Raw genomic sequence first — 13859 nt, forward strand, 5'->3', positions numbered from 1 at the left:
GTACAAATGTTAAAGTGCTCTACAAAGAATCGTCGAGTGAAGAAAAGCGTAGTGTAAGTGGAAGTAATAACCACAATAAACTAAAAACATCCTCCTGTCTCCATAAACGAACACACCAAAATGTCTTTTGTCAAATAAAAAATTTGAATAATGTCTCCTTAAATGCAGAAAAGAGACGTGTCACAGTAGCGAATTGCAAGAAAAATGAAATTTCATTCATTTAGCTGCGGTCTGAATAGGCTTACGATATTTTTGGTTTTCATTACAAAGAAAACTTGTATTGACACCGTCAGCCTTGTTGAAACTTCATTCTTCTTATATTTCGCTAACGAGACCGTTTAAATTTTCCACCTTATTGTAACGTTCGTAATGTAATATTCAGTAATTTCATCTTTTTTTACTCCAGTCGAATCTAGCAGCGGGCCTACAAACCCGAACGAGAAATTTACATAGCTTTCGAGTGAATTTAGCCTGTTACAGACGGCAGGAATATGACCAGTATTATTATCGGGTCTATTACTTCCATCGATCAAAGTATTTTTAATCCGTTGATTTCAAATCTTGTACTTCAATTTTTTTTACAATAATTTTACTATACAAAGAATCATATTACCCAGAGTTCTTCATTATTTTTGTCGGTATTATCAATAACAGATGAATAGCTAGCCACATGTGATAGGTTAAATTACGGACGTGTCCTGGTATTGACTGCTTTACAAGTAGAATCAGAGCATTGCACTGCTCTTTTAGATTCAGCAAGAACCATGTCATAATTAACAAACTAATACCATTGAGCAAAACGCTCCGTTTTCAGGCAATTTTGCTACACTTGACGAGAAAAAAGACGGAATTCATATCATAAAACACTTATCCGCTCTATTACTTCTAACAAATTTCAAGATACCACTATGTAAAATCCCTTACTTCAATTGCCTTAACCAATGAAAGTATACTATATAGGTGTGGTCTAATGTCAAAATTTATATGGAGCGGAGGAAATAGCGATTTCATATAAACAAACTCATCACTCAATGAAAATGACTAAAGGTGAGTTTTTTTTAATATTAAATCGCTATTTCCTCCGGTTTGTATGGACTGACCGTACCTGGTTTTCACTTTCATTTTTCTTAACTGGTCGTAGTCCTTCTTTCTATTAAAGAATCTAAAATCGATTGATCTAGTACTTCAGTTCTTTGAATGTCAATTTTACTCAGAGATTGTCGTTTATAGCAGATGAATTCCGTAACAGTTCACAACAACAAATTATCTTTCCGCAGTAAATATTCAAATGATTAACTTAAATCGAACAACAAGAATTGGAAACGTGCAGTAGATTAACAGACAATTATCGTGACTCTAGTTCTCAATGATCAATTACTGGAAAGAACTTGGAAGGTTGTAATAATTGATCATTAATTGAGGATACCATAATGTTTAACTCATGCGGCTTATCATCATAAGTCAATTATCATTTAACATCTCTGAAAACGAAAATGATTAGCCCGTAAAATAATTGATAAATTGTTCAGCAGGCACCCAATTTTTTCATATATTAGTGCATTCTCTTCTATGTTCAAGTTCATGCTAATTTAGGTGTGATTGCCTTCGTGATAAATTCCAGTGGTGTCTTACCCGATCTTTCAGAAGGTAGATTTTTCCTATAAAATTACCAAGTGTCCTAAAAGTTGACATTTTCACGAAGTGATCGATAAACGGTTATGATTAGAGCGAGAATACCGAAGACCAGTTAATTATAACTCGTCTTGAGGTATGGAATACTTTCATATAAATTTTGACACATCTCTCAGGGCAAGTTAAAGTAACTGGTCCGAATTATATTTCCTTCTCTTTATCATAATAATCTTAAGACTATGAGAGAAAAGGAAATGCGGACCAGTTATTTTAACTTGCCTTGAGTGATGTGTGAAAACTTATATAAAAATATTCTATACCTCAAGGAGAGTTAGAACTAACTGGTCTTCTACATACTCGCTCGAAACATTCTACCAAAAATTGAATTAGATAAAAAAAACCGACGCGACTGGCGTCATCGTTAAAAAATCGAATATCATCGTTCCCAAATAATCCACGTTTGAATGACAACCCATAAATTCGTTTAATTAATTTAATAATTTAGAAATGAATATTAATTTTGTAAATCAAATTTCATCCAACAACAATACAAAAAAAAGGTTAAAATAGTCACCAGTATTGCGAAAAGCGCAATAAATTTACCCATGTCACATAACCGGCAATTTTCCAAAAATAAAATTTAATTATAACGCGTGCAGAATTGCAGACGGGTACCCGAATTGAAAAAAAAAAATTAAATTTCAAAAGGAACACAATTTTCAGCACATGAATCCGTGTGTGTGTTGTTTCGCGTTCATTTATTTTTATACCGAAACCATTATGTGATATCAGATGGATTTTTATATCGCCATAATGAACTAAACAGCATCCTTTTTCGGTAAATTGAAATCATTTTAAAAATGGTTTCAATTGCATTATCATGGCGGGCGAAGCCAATTTTTTTGTTGTCGTTGAACATGGGTTGTACATGGTATAGTTTTCCTATAACATTTTTTTCGTGTGTCGGATTTTTTTTATATTTTCGCCATAAAATTATGCAAATTACTTTAAACGATTATTGTTATTCGTTAAATTTATTATAGCAATTACCCCGCTTGAATTACCCATCTGAACATGATAAATCCAATTTATTCTTTTACTATCAAATTGAATAGTTGCTGACGTTTTCCAATAATTGCTCATTAAAATTATTTCGCAATGAATTTTTAATTAGTTTTTTCTCTCTTTCGGTATTATACATATTAAATGTGATGTTTTGCATGCACCTGAAAAGTTAGTGCATTGACACCAGTTGCATTTTTTTTATTGAGAATAAATTTTCGAGTAGGGCCGATAACTACTAGAGAAATATGCAAGGTTGTTCCTTCTAGAAACACCAATGTTAAAATGAACGAAGTACTAGATCAGATTCAATATTAGTTTACAATTTAATGTAATCTAGTACTTCATTCATTTTAACATATTAATTTTATAACTAAAGATTTGATTGGTTATCCTTACAGGCGACAACCGTATCTCTAGAGTCATTGACAAATCTTTTACTTCGCTCCATTTCGTTCAATTTAAGTGCTTTTAACATACAGAGCTTCTTTTTTCCAAGTAAATTCATGAAAGATTCCTGAATTATGATACGTGCGAATGCAAGACTATTTTTGCCGTGGTTGGTTGGTTTTCCCACTTCACCAACAGGCTTTTACAGCCAATAACCATTTCAGTCTGAACCAACGGTTTAACTTCCAAAAAACGCCTAGATTTATGCAAAATATTTATGTGTACAAAAATAGTTAAGAGGGCAGACTAGGTGTGAAGTAGGCTATATATTGAAAAATTGGTTTTAAAATTAATGTAGACCATTTAATGAAAATCTGTTCCAGCAATTAGATGAGCAATATGTTTATCTATCTCTAAAAAATGAAAAACGATTTACAATAAGCAACAGTTGGAAGAAAACCGATTTCCAAAAAAATATTGCATAGCCTAACTTTAAGCGACGTTCATATTTTGGAAATCGGTTTTCTTCCAACTGTTGCTTATTGTAAATCGTTTTTCATTTTTTAGAGATAGATAAACATATTGCTCATCTAATTGCTGGAACAGATTTTTATTAAATGGTCTACATTAATTTTAAAACCAATTTTTCAATATATAGCCTACTTCACACCTAGTCTGCCCTCTTAAAGGTGTAGGTGCAACTATATCTCGCCTGAATGTAGGCTAGATATATAAGTATACTCAAACTCACCTTATTGGAACTACGAAACTTCATTCAGTGTGTAAATCGGTGCAGCCACCAAACGGACTGTAACTATCCAAATTATGAAGGTTGAGTGAGAATTTCAGGACGTTCCCTATGGAATTTTGTCTGACCGGGGAATCGACCCCAGATCATTTTTGTGAAAGGCTGACTGAGTCGTCCGTTAAATTTTCTTTATTTACACTTTCGAATTTCGCTTGGACGCTCATAAAGGAAAGAAAATGTTCAGTAACCCACAAGACCAAGGCCTATTGTGAGCGTGTTTTCGCTTTGTTTAATTTCGTTTGCCTTTTTATCTCTTAGCAGCACAGACTTAAGTACTATTTAAGATCTGACCTGTTGGTTTATCTTACCCTGAACTGATAATACCTGAACAGAACATGATGTAACCTGTTCTTAGCTGACACCTGATTTTATTGATCAGGTCTCATCTGACCTGAAACCGGACCAGTTGACCTAAAAATGTGTATGAAAAGTTCAGGTTATCTGAAACCTGACCTGACAGGTTCGATGGAGCTAGCTTTCCCTAGCCTTAGCATTATTCATATTTTCCAAAAATTGTTGCAGGAACTTCAGATACATTTTCTATTGAAATGGATGGTAATTCAAGTTGTTGCATTCGAACCCAGAAAGCCAAACTTACAATTTTTTGATAAAATTAAGTCAAATCTATAATGTCTAGCAGTATTAAGTTTTACTTAAGGCAACACAAGCGAATTGTCAATCAAATCTTCGAATCTTTAATCTGTTGCTCCGTTTGTGCAATTTACCGCCGATGGTTTGATACAAAATCTTGTACTTCATTAGACACGACATTATTTTGTTGTAAAAGAGAACAATAACGAGAGCTTGTCGCTCACTTTGTTGAAATGAATTTATATTTTCTGTCAAACATTATTTACAAACAAGAAGAGTGGAATGCATACTAGTCGATGAAAATAAAATGCTTTCGGTACAGTTTCCTTTGCTAAAATTAACTTTTGTACTTCTCGTTACATTTTCCATCAATCCTCTCCTTCTGAATTTAAGTGAAAACTGTTACGATTGAATTCCATAATCTTAAATATTAGCCAACATTTCTATAAGCACTTCGTTTTCATAGTCGGTCATAAGTAGCACAAGCATCTCTGGTCCTTTTCGCATTTCTTTGCCTACAAATCCGTACAACAGTTCCATAGCAACCTCTGTTCCTATTTTATTTGCACAAAAATTACTTCTCTGAGCTCTTTACACAACATTGTGGTCCTTCAACTAAGATCTGTTTCCATAGAACTAAGCCGCATACATTTAACCTCTCATCCTCGTATGTGTATAATACTCCAGGATCCGAAATGATTAGAAAAACAGTTTTGTAATTGAGTGCGAGTTCGGTTATTTCCACATTGCTTGCTCGAAACTGTAAAGTGGGATGCTCAACAACCTTCCGAATTTCGACGAAATAAATGAATGATAAACAAGAAGAAAAAAAGGACAGAGATTGAGACTAAAGTACTAAAGGTACACCCACACCCTCACATAATAACACAGAGCCCAACTCCTGTATTATATACAAACAAATGGAAGCGACCATTGTCGCCCGTCACAATTGAATTGTATTATTATTCCCTTCATAAATAATCTTTTATCAACATGAAAATGGAACTCATTCAGTCGCTCTCACCACCTATTCTACATCTGGAAGTCAATTCAGTAAATAACAAAACCTCAATTCATCCACAGAGACGGAACACAAAACACAAAAATATAATAATTAACAAGAAATATACGCCGACGATGATGATGAGGACAACATCTGGAGCACTGGTGCTCCAGTGCAAATGTGAAACTTTTTCCGGACAATAGTTTTGTATATTTATACTAACCATTGCACACAAGATGGAACATTTTGTATCGTTTCACTTTCTGTCGGCTGGAATCTCTGTGTTCTATACAATATTTGCAGCTCTCGTCTATTGTTGAAATATGTTTTTGCTATATATTGCAATGTACGGGGGACTTTGTGGACAAAACTGACGACAGGGCACATACACTACATACCAGGGACTATTTTCAGGATTTTTTTTTCTCGAATTTGCGATATTTACGTGAGTTTTCGAGAATTTTCAGGTCTTTCAAGAATTTATATTCTTCAATAACGAAATTTTTCAAAATTTTCGATTTAAGTCATTTTTAAGAAATTCAGGCATTTTCAAGAATTTTAGGAATATTCAAGAATTTTCTGAAAAGAACTTCAGGAATTTCAAGAATTTCAGGAATTTCAAAAATTTAGGTAATTCACAAGATTTTGAGAAATTTCAGTTCTTGAATTCTCCAATTTGATTTTATAACCATAAAGCAATTTCAAGAATTTCAAGAATTTTTCGAGAACTTCAGGAATTCCAGTAATATTTTCAAATTCACGAAATTCTTCTAAATTATCGATTTAAGTAATTTTCAAGAATTTTAGGAATCTTCGCAAATAAGAATTTCAGAAATTTAAAGAATTTTAGGAATTCTAATCCCTGAAATTCTCGAAAATTCTTTATTTTAAGAATAGCAAGCATTTTCAAGAATTACGAGAATTTTTTCGAGAAATTCAATAATTATCTACAAGTTCACGAAATTCTTGAAAGTTCACGATTTTAGCATTTCCAAGAATTTCGAGAATTTTCAAGCATCAATTTCACGAAAATAGGTCCTGCTTCCCACAGCACAGTTCATTCCATATAAATATAGGTATACCCCCGAACAGATATCATCATACTCGTATAAAATACACTATTTTATGGATGCCCATAAGCGAAATGAGAAATGGACAAATAAAGGACTTTTTACATTTTGGTTCTTTTTTTCTCTCGTCTTTTTCGTCCTTTTGGTCAACAATATTATGCTTTGGCTGGTGTACACGGCTCTATAACTATAAAAGCTTGTGTGTAAGGTATGTCTCAATGAACGGGGGGGATTATATACACTGCGATTATCCTAAATTGAAAAAGTTTTATGGGGTTTCTTTTGGGGGTAAAGTGAAGTGACTGTGTATAGATGGTTACACCGAATCCTCTATAACATTGATGATGGCATATAATAAAGCTAAGTCACATCGTCCATTTCGTCAAGGTATACCGAATTTATATTTTTTTTCTTCTGGAGAGACGTTTTTTTGTTGGTCTCCTTCTTCGTGCTGTTGCTATATTACCGGTGTGTGTGTGTTATTTATATCGAGATAGTGCTAAGAAATTCGTATTTTAAGACTGTGATTTAAGGATATTATCGAGGGTGTTAAAGGATATATTAAGCTTTGGAATCGAATTTTCGTCACAAAAATTTATCACGCATTCATTTTACGGTGAATAAATGAAGTAATATACCTGGGCGCTTGATTCGTTTAGAAGGTAGGAAATATATAAAATCCGGAAATGGAATTCCATTTCACTTGTCGTGATGCTCGTGCACATAATTTGGAGAACTAGATATTTATTCATGAGATGCGAGTGCATATAAACGGTTTTCGGAGTGTTTAATATGATTGTTGAATTGAATAGTGTCGTCTCGATTCTTGTGAATTTCTTTACTGCTAATTGCAGCGTATAGAGAACCAATTACATTTTTGAATTACTTTGCATCAAATGAATGCAGCATTCAGCACGTCCGTCTTGATTCGCACGTTTGTTGTCATGTTGTGATTTTTTCACGTGAACTTATTATAAACTCTCCTATTTGAGTTTGAAAACTAACCCAAACGAATTTGTGTCGTAGTATCACTTTGTCAATTAGAAATGTATTCCGGTCAGATTGAATTTCTTTTGCTATTTCCAATGGCTTTCACAAATGCATCTTAAACTAATGTTAACAACGTAAAGGAAGTTGAGTGGATCAATGATGGCAACGTCTTCTGTTAGACTAATTTTTCTCGGAACTTTTAAAAATTTTTAAGAAAGTTGCTGTTGTCCACTAAAAGTCTCTGATAATTTTTACCAATTAACTAGGAACGATAATGACGATGAAACATAAGCAATAAGCTTTGGCTAAAGTTAACTAAATCTATGTCAAAACATGTGAAGTAATAGACTTTACATGTTCACGGGTCGAAAATCGTTCGTTACATTGATGTTTCCAGAACTTTTGACAGCCCTAACATGTAAAGCCCCATTACAATACTTGGAATAAAAGTGAAAAGTCCAGTTTTAATGTGACTTCAACTACGCCTCGGATGAACAAAATTCACGCAAAAACTCGACTTTTCAAATTTTTATCTTTTTGGTAAGTGACTATTGTTTTCATTGGTTTAAGTCGAACTCGCCAGATGGGATAGCTAAGCTATTAAACTGAACCACATTTAATCAACAAGCTACGTAAACTGTTATTTTATCTTGGCTCCTGTTCGGGCACTCCAACTGTAATAACAGTTTTCGAAGCAATTGTTGCTCAACGAGTGAGACAGACTTATATCACAAAATTTATTCCTCCAATACTTCCAATGCACTCAACAAAATCTACTATCTCACAATGACTTTGCACCAATTAATATTAATTGTAAAAATGTTTCGAAATCAGTTACAATTTTGACTTCCACTGCCTGTACGAATATTCCTATAATGCCATTTTTTGGTCGGTATCATCAGTTAGTAGGTATTTAAAGTAAAGAATTTCCACTTAATGGTATCGATGCTACGAGCACGAAGTGATGAATTTGAAAATGTGAAAATCTGGTTTTTGAGTGAATCAGTTTCTGGCCGCAAATATGCAAAATTCTTTACTCATTGCACCATCGGAAAATTAGTCATTACTTCAATGACATTAGAGGTAAAACTAGTTTCCCGGTGGAGTAAAATAACTTACGTCCTTGTTTGGATACTTATATCTTGACTTGATTAAAACCCCTGTTCGGCTTAGACAGCAACCCTGACACTTAGCAAAATAAAACGTTCCAAACTAGGAAGTAATCTAGTATACAAAATGTAATTCTGTTATTACCTGAAAAATCGAAGATCTATTGCACCATTGCAACAGTTGAGTAATAGTTGTTGGTTAGCCAAGGGAAGAAAATAGGAAGTTTCACCAAGAGTCAAAGTTTGCGGTCAGGGCGAAGGTGAAATTTCCTATTTCTCCCCGAGGTGAACACAACGTTTTTTATGCGTGTTGCGAAGGTCCGCATTTTTGACCATTTTGGCGTGTTTCGGTATTCAGCCGTTTTAGGTGAGAAAATAACCATTTTCTCACCCAATATGACTCAACACCATTTTAGGGGAGAAAATGATTATTTTCTCACATAAAATAGCGCCTCTCAGAATAACAACAAAACGGCATTTACACAAGCGCTTCATTGTGGACAAAATAGGGATTTTCGCATCGCTAGCATGAAAAATTCTTTTTACAACACAGACAAGAAAATAGTCGTTTTCTCTTCTCCGCTGAACAATGTTGTGAACTATACGTATAATGAAACGCTAAGCATATCAATTCCCTACCGAGATCAAAATATTAGGTCCGTGTGGCATTACTTTTGATTTGTTAGGGACAGTTAGGGATTAAAGAACGTACTTTAATCACACGAGGATTTTTTTCTCTGTAACAACGGTTTGAAAGAAATTCCAACGGAATTGAGAACGCTATCCCAAGTAAAAATAAAAGTCTAAAAAGTTCGAAAAGAGACGTCTCACGGTCTCAAATCCTTTGTATTGTGAGACGCGAGACGTCTCTTTTCGAACCTTTGAGACTTTTATTTTTACTAGGTATGGCTCAGTGAGAAGATTCTCGGCTGGTTTGCTGTAGGTCCTGTAAATGAAATGTATCCCAACACGTAGTGATGTCCACACGTCTAAAAAGCAATTATTGTATCAGTTCGACATGTACTGAAAGTAGTCCCCTGAGGGAATTCAATTTTAATTCCAAAAAAGATTCAGTCACGAACTGTTAAACCCTAAAAGACTTAATAGCTCATTTTCTGTCCTACACAAGCGTAACTACTAACCATTGTTAAACCAATAGAATGTGCTCATTCGTCAAGCACAACATACCCAAAGCGTACATTCAATTATTTTTCATTTAAATTTTCATTCAAATTTTCATTTACAATAAACAAGAAAGTTTAAATTTCCATGGAACGATAAGCAAACACACGGTGATGTAATGCACTTATATATACTATAGACTACAGATAGAGTACAAACCATATTCACTTGAATCATTTGATGAGAGGCGAAAAATGGGATAATAAAATGGGAACTTTGCTTATGGTTCAATGCAGTTTATGGGCGAGGACAAAAAAGTGAGAAGAAGAACAAGGAACGGGAAGAAAAACTGCGTGGTTAACTCAATTATCGCCGGGATACAGTTTGTATAACACAAGTTTTTTTTTCGAACACTGGGATGATAAAACTTTATTATGCACATCGTTTTTCTCCGGCATTTAATTTATTATTATTTTGAAATTTGCATGGCTTAAATTGCCGCAGAACAGAGCAGTTATATACACTTATAATAACCGTAAAATGTTACTATTATTGGTGTGTGTGCATGTATATGGTACTATTGCATAGTATAATGTAAAATATAAATTCAAACATTATTACCGACCGAAACTATTTTACAACAACAACAACAACGACGGCAACATTATTATTATTTTGAAATTGCACAAATTCACATTTTCATTTATTATGCACATTTCCCTTCAATTATTTCGCACAGAATTTTGAACTTGACGACGATAATAACCAGCAACAGCAGTTACAAAACCACCATCAACACCATCAACAACTATACCAGCACCACCACCACCAACAACAACAACAACCGCTACCACTTGAAGACGAAAATTACACAAACAATCGTCTGGAGGAGTTCATGCCAAACAATTCGCCATCAGCAACATCATTGCCAGCCACGGAAAATGCATGGGAATCGACTGAGAATGAGTCGGATGAGGAGAATGCGAACGACGAGAACATTTATCTGAATGAACATTATCCGGTCGATTTATCAAATGATATTGCCATAAATCAAATGGCGGCTGACCAAGGTGTTCCGTACGATTCAGATGCCGAAATTTTTAGCTTCGATGAACATGTACAGCATCCGATATCGACGGCATACGAATTCGTTCCGGTTGATATAAAAAAATAGTTTTTTTTTGTTGATGCACTAAATTGTTGAAAAAGTTTTTTTTTACATTTGATCATGATGGGCTAACTGTTACTGTTATTTAATGCGATAACTTCCATATTCAAGAATAACTTTTTTACTAATGAAATAAGATGTGCATGCTGCATCGGCACGCACCCACATACTCACAAATCCTTTTTTTGCCAAAGAAAATTTCCTAATTCATTTGATTCTCTTAAAAGTCATTTTTTACCTAGAAAAATTTTTATTTTTTATTTTTTAATCATACGAAACAAGCAATCTACCAATGTAAAGCGTAGCCATTGCATCGACCATTACTCAATAATTTATTTAATTTATTTTAATTTAATAAAATTATGGTTTAGAACTAAGGAAATAGATTACGATACATGCAATACGATACAGAGGTACTGGAACACACAACGAAAGTCAATTTTGTGTTACAATCCAATGTCAAGATAAATTAAACGCAGCGAATTATAAGAAAAATGAAATTTCATTGATTCGTCTTTGTTTTGAAGAAACAGCCTCAACACAACACTAAGGGCATGACCCTCTTCAGGTTTTTTTTTATCGCAAAATTTCCAGAATTTCGGAAGTTTTCGAAAATTTTCAAGAATTCTGTAAATTTTTGAATTTGGAGCATTTTCAAGAATTTCAGGTTTTTCGAGAAATTCAAAATCTTGAAAGAATTGTACATAACATCCGTAGCCCAGATGGCCATTTGATGCCGACTCTGTGAATTCTCGAAATTCTTAATTCGAGAATTATTGAAGAATCAATTTCAAGAAAATAGGCCCTGCCACCGGCAACGGTGGTCGGGTCGATTTTTAAACTAAAAATTAAAAAACATACAAGTCGCTCGTTCTTAACGTCTTTGTTACTGGAGAAAGTGGATGTAACGGACGAGTTCTTAATATTTTAGAAACCGTTTGCCGTATCACGATTAAATCTGCTACTTTATTTGTTGAAAATATTGCTTAGTGCTTGAAATGAAATCTTTTACTTCATTTGTTGATGTATACATTTTGCTGTTATGAGAGGATACTGCTCAAAGCACATCGCTCATTTTTGTCATCATCATCTATAAAAGATGTTTCAACTAATGATGAAAGCCTGAGATAATGAACAACTTCGTCTCGCTTTATTACAGGACTTGTTGTTTAAGCACTGATGATGCAGATCGAAGTTTTTTTTTTATAAAAAGATTAAAACCATCGTCAGTAATTTTGAAACGGAGCTAAATCAATAAAATTTCATTTTTCCTATAATTCGCTAATTGGACACGTCATCTTTCTGCTCTTAATTATTCACATTGGCATGCGTTTGATTTTTTTGAAGTTTATACGAAGGGGATTTATTGCACTAAGTCGATACTGTCGATAGTCGGCGCAATACTATCAGAGCTTAGAAAAGGTGAAATTTTTAGTCATTGGGTCGAAAAAAACGTTGTAAGCCACAGGTATATGAAGTGTGTTCTCCATCACATACGATGTTCAGTTAACATCTCGGCATCGCCTTGCGTTTACAGTAAACTACATCTAGTGGGATAAAACATCTTCACACATAACTTGGTGCATGCTGAAACATCGAAAACTCTCGACTGCTCAATAGTGTAAACAAAAATCAAACTAAAATTTTGTTTTCAATGGATGTTCGAAGTGGAAAACTTGTGAAAGTATGGAATAAAAAAAGAAAATATTTTGTACAAAAAAACATTTTTTAATTAAATTTGTCGTTTTTATGTGATACCCGCTCATAACTGAGCGTAAATTGCTTCGCCTTTAATGAAATGTTGTGAACCGTTAATTAACTTGATTGAACGTTAATGAATTGTTTAACAATCCACCTAAAAATTACCTGACATGTTACAGCATAGAAAAGAAACTATCGAGAAAGTTTTGCATTTTAGTGGCGTTATACTGCTGGAGATTCTCATTTAATGGCTATCAAACTGTACAGCATTTTTGGCAGATTTAATGGATTTAAGTTCAGAAAACGTTTTTTGAAACGATGCAGTTGTACTGGTAATCTGCTAATCTGTTATCAACAACGACGAAGACAATAATGAGCATCGTGTTGTCTTTTTAGTAACGAAATCTATGTTACAACAGGTCATCTGAAGTAATAGATCGAAGGGGAAAACATTTTCTCATATAATCATTGTAAAAAAATCAATGAGATGTTTCGGTCGACATTGGAGGCTATTGCGAATACGAGAATAGAAGGTTTGTCGTGGGATCAGGCATCTCTCCCTTTGTCTTGTGGTGGTATAGGTATTAGGAGAGTTGAGGATTTGGCAGTGCCAGACTATTTATCATCTGTTTATTCGTCGTCAGAATTATGTGGTGTCATACTCCAAAAGTTTAACTTAAAAATAATTAATGATCAGATTTTACAATTAATCGATGAAATTCCACGTAATTTTGTTCCAGAAACTGATACGCTTAAAAAAGAACAAAGGAATTGGGATCTTCCGAAGATTAAACATCAATTAGATGAGTTATTTGAAAATGGTGATCTTAAGATTCGTGCCCGATTACTTGCGTCATCAACTAAAGAATCTTCAAAGTGGCAGCAAGTGATCCCATCGAGTCAATTAGGATTGTTATTGGACAACAACTCTGCCAGAATTGCTGTTGGACTTAGAGTGGGTTCACAATTATGTGAGGAACACAAATGTATTTGCGGTAAAATGGTAGAGAGGTATGGTTTACATGGTCTATCATGCGCTAAATGCGCAGAAGGAAAATTAGCTAGACATGATATTATGAATAACATCTTCGCTCATGCTTTCTCTAGTGCAGGTGTCCCAAATATTATACAGCCCCTAGGTGTTTCAAATGATGATGGTAAAACACCAGACGGCATGACGTTGATACCGTGGAGTCATGGTAAATCACTCTTG

The 13859-nt window shown here is 34.1% G+C and overlaps 1 protein-coding gene across 1 annotated transcript in view; it reads left to right on the top strand.

Annotated features, from left to right (window-relative positions):
* Window positions 1–11192, top strand: part of LOC119079090 (protein PFC0760c) — a 31851-nt gene extending 20659 nt beyond the window's left edge. Inside the window, exon 5 of the mRNA XM_037186906.1 lies at window positions 10517–11192. Within this exon, the coding sequence (XP_037042801.1) occupies window positions 10517–10951 (435 nt within the window). The 3' untranslated portion in view covers window positions 10952–11192. The remainder of the gene's footprint in view (window positions 1–10516) is intronic.
* Window positions 11193–13859: the final 2667 nt, after the last annotated feature.

This window comes from Bradysia coprophila, unplaced genomic scaffold (assembly GCF_014529535.1).
Source record: "Bradysia coprophila strain Holo2 unplaced genomic scaffold, BU_Bcop_v1 contig_297, whole genome shotgun sequence".
NCBI classification, from domain to species: domain Eukaryota; kingdom Metazoa; phylum Arthropoda; class Insecta; order Diptera; family Sciaridae; genus Bradysia; species Bradysia coprophila.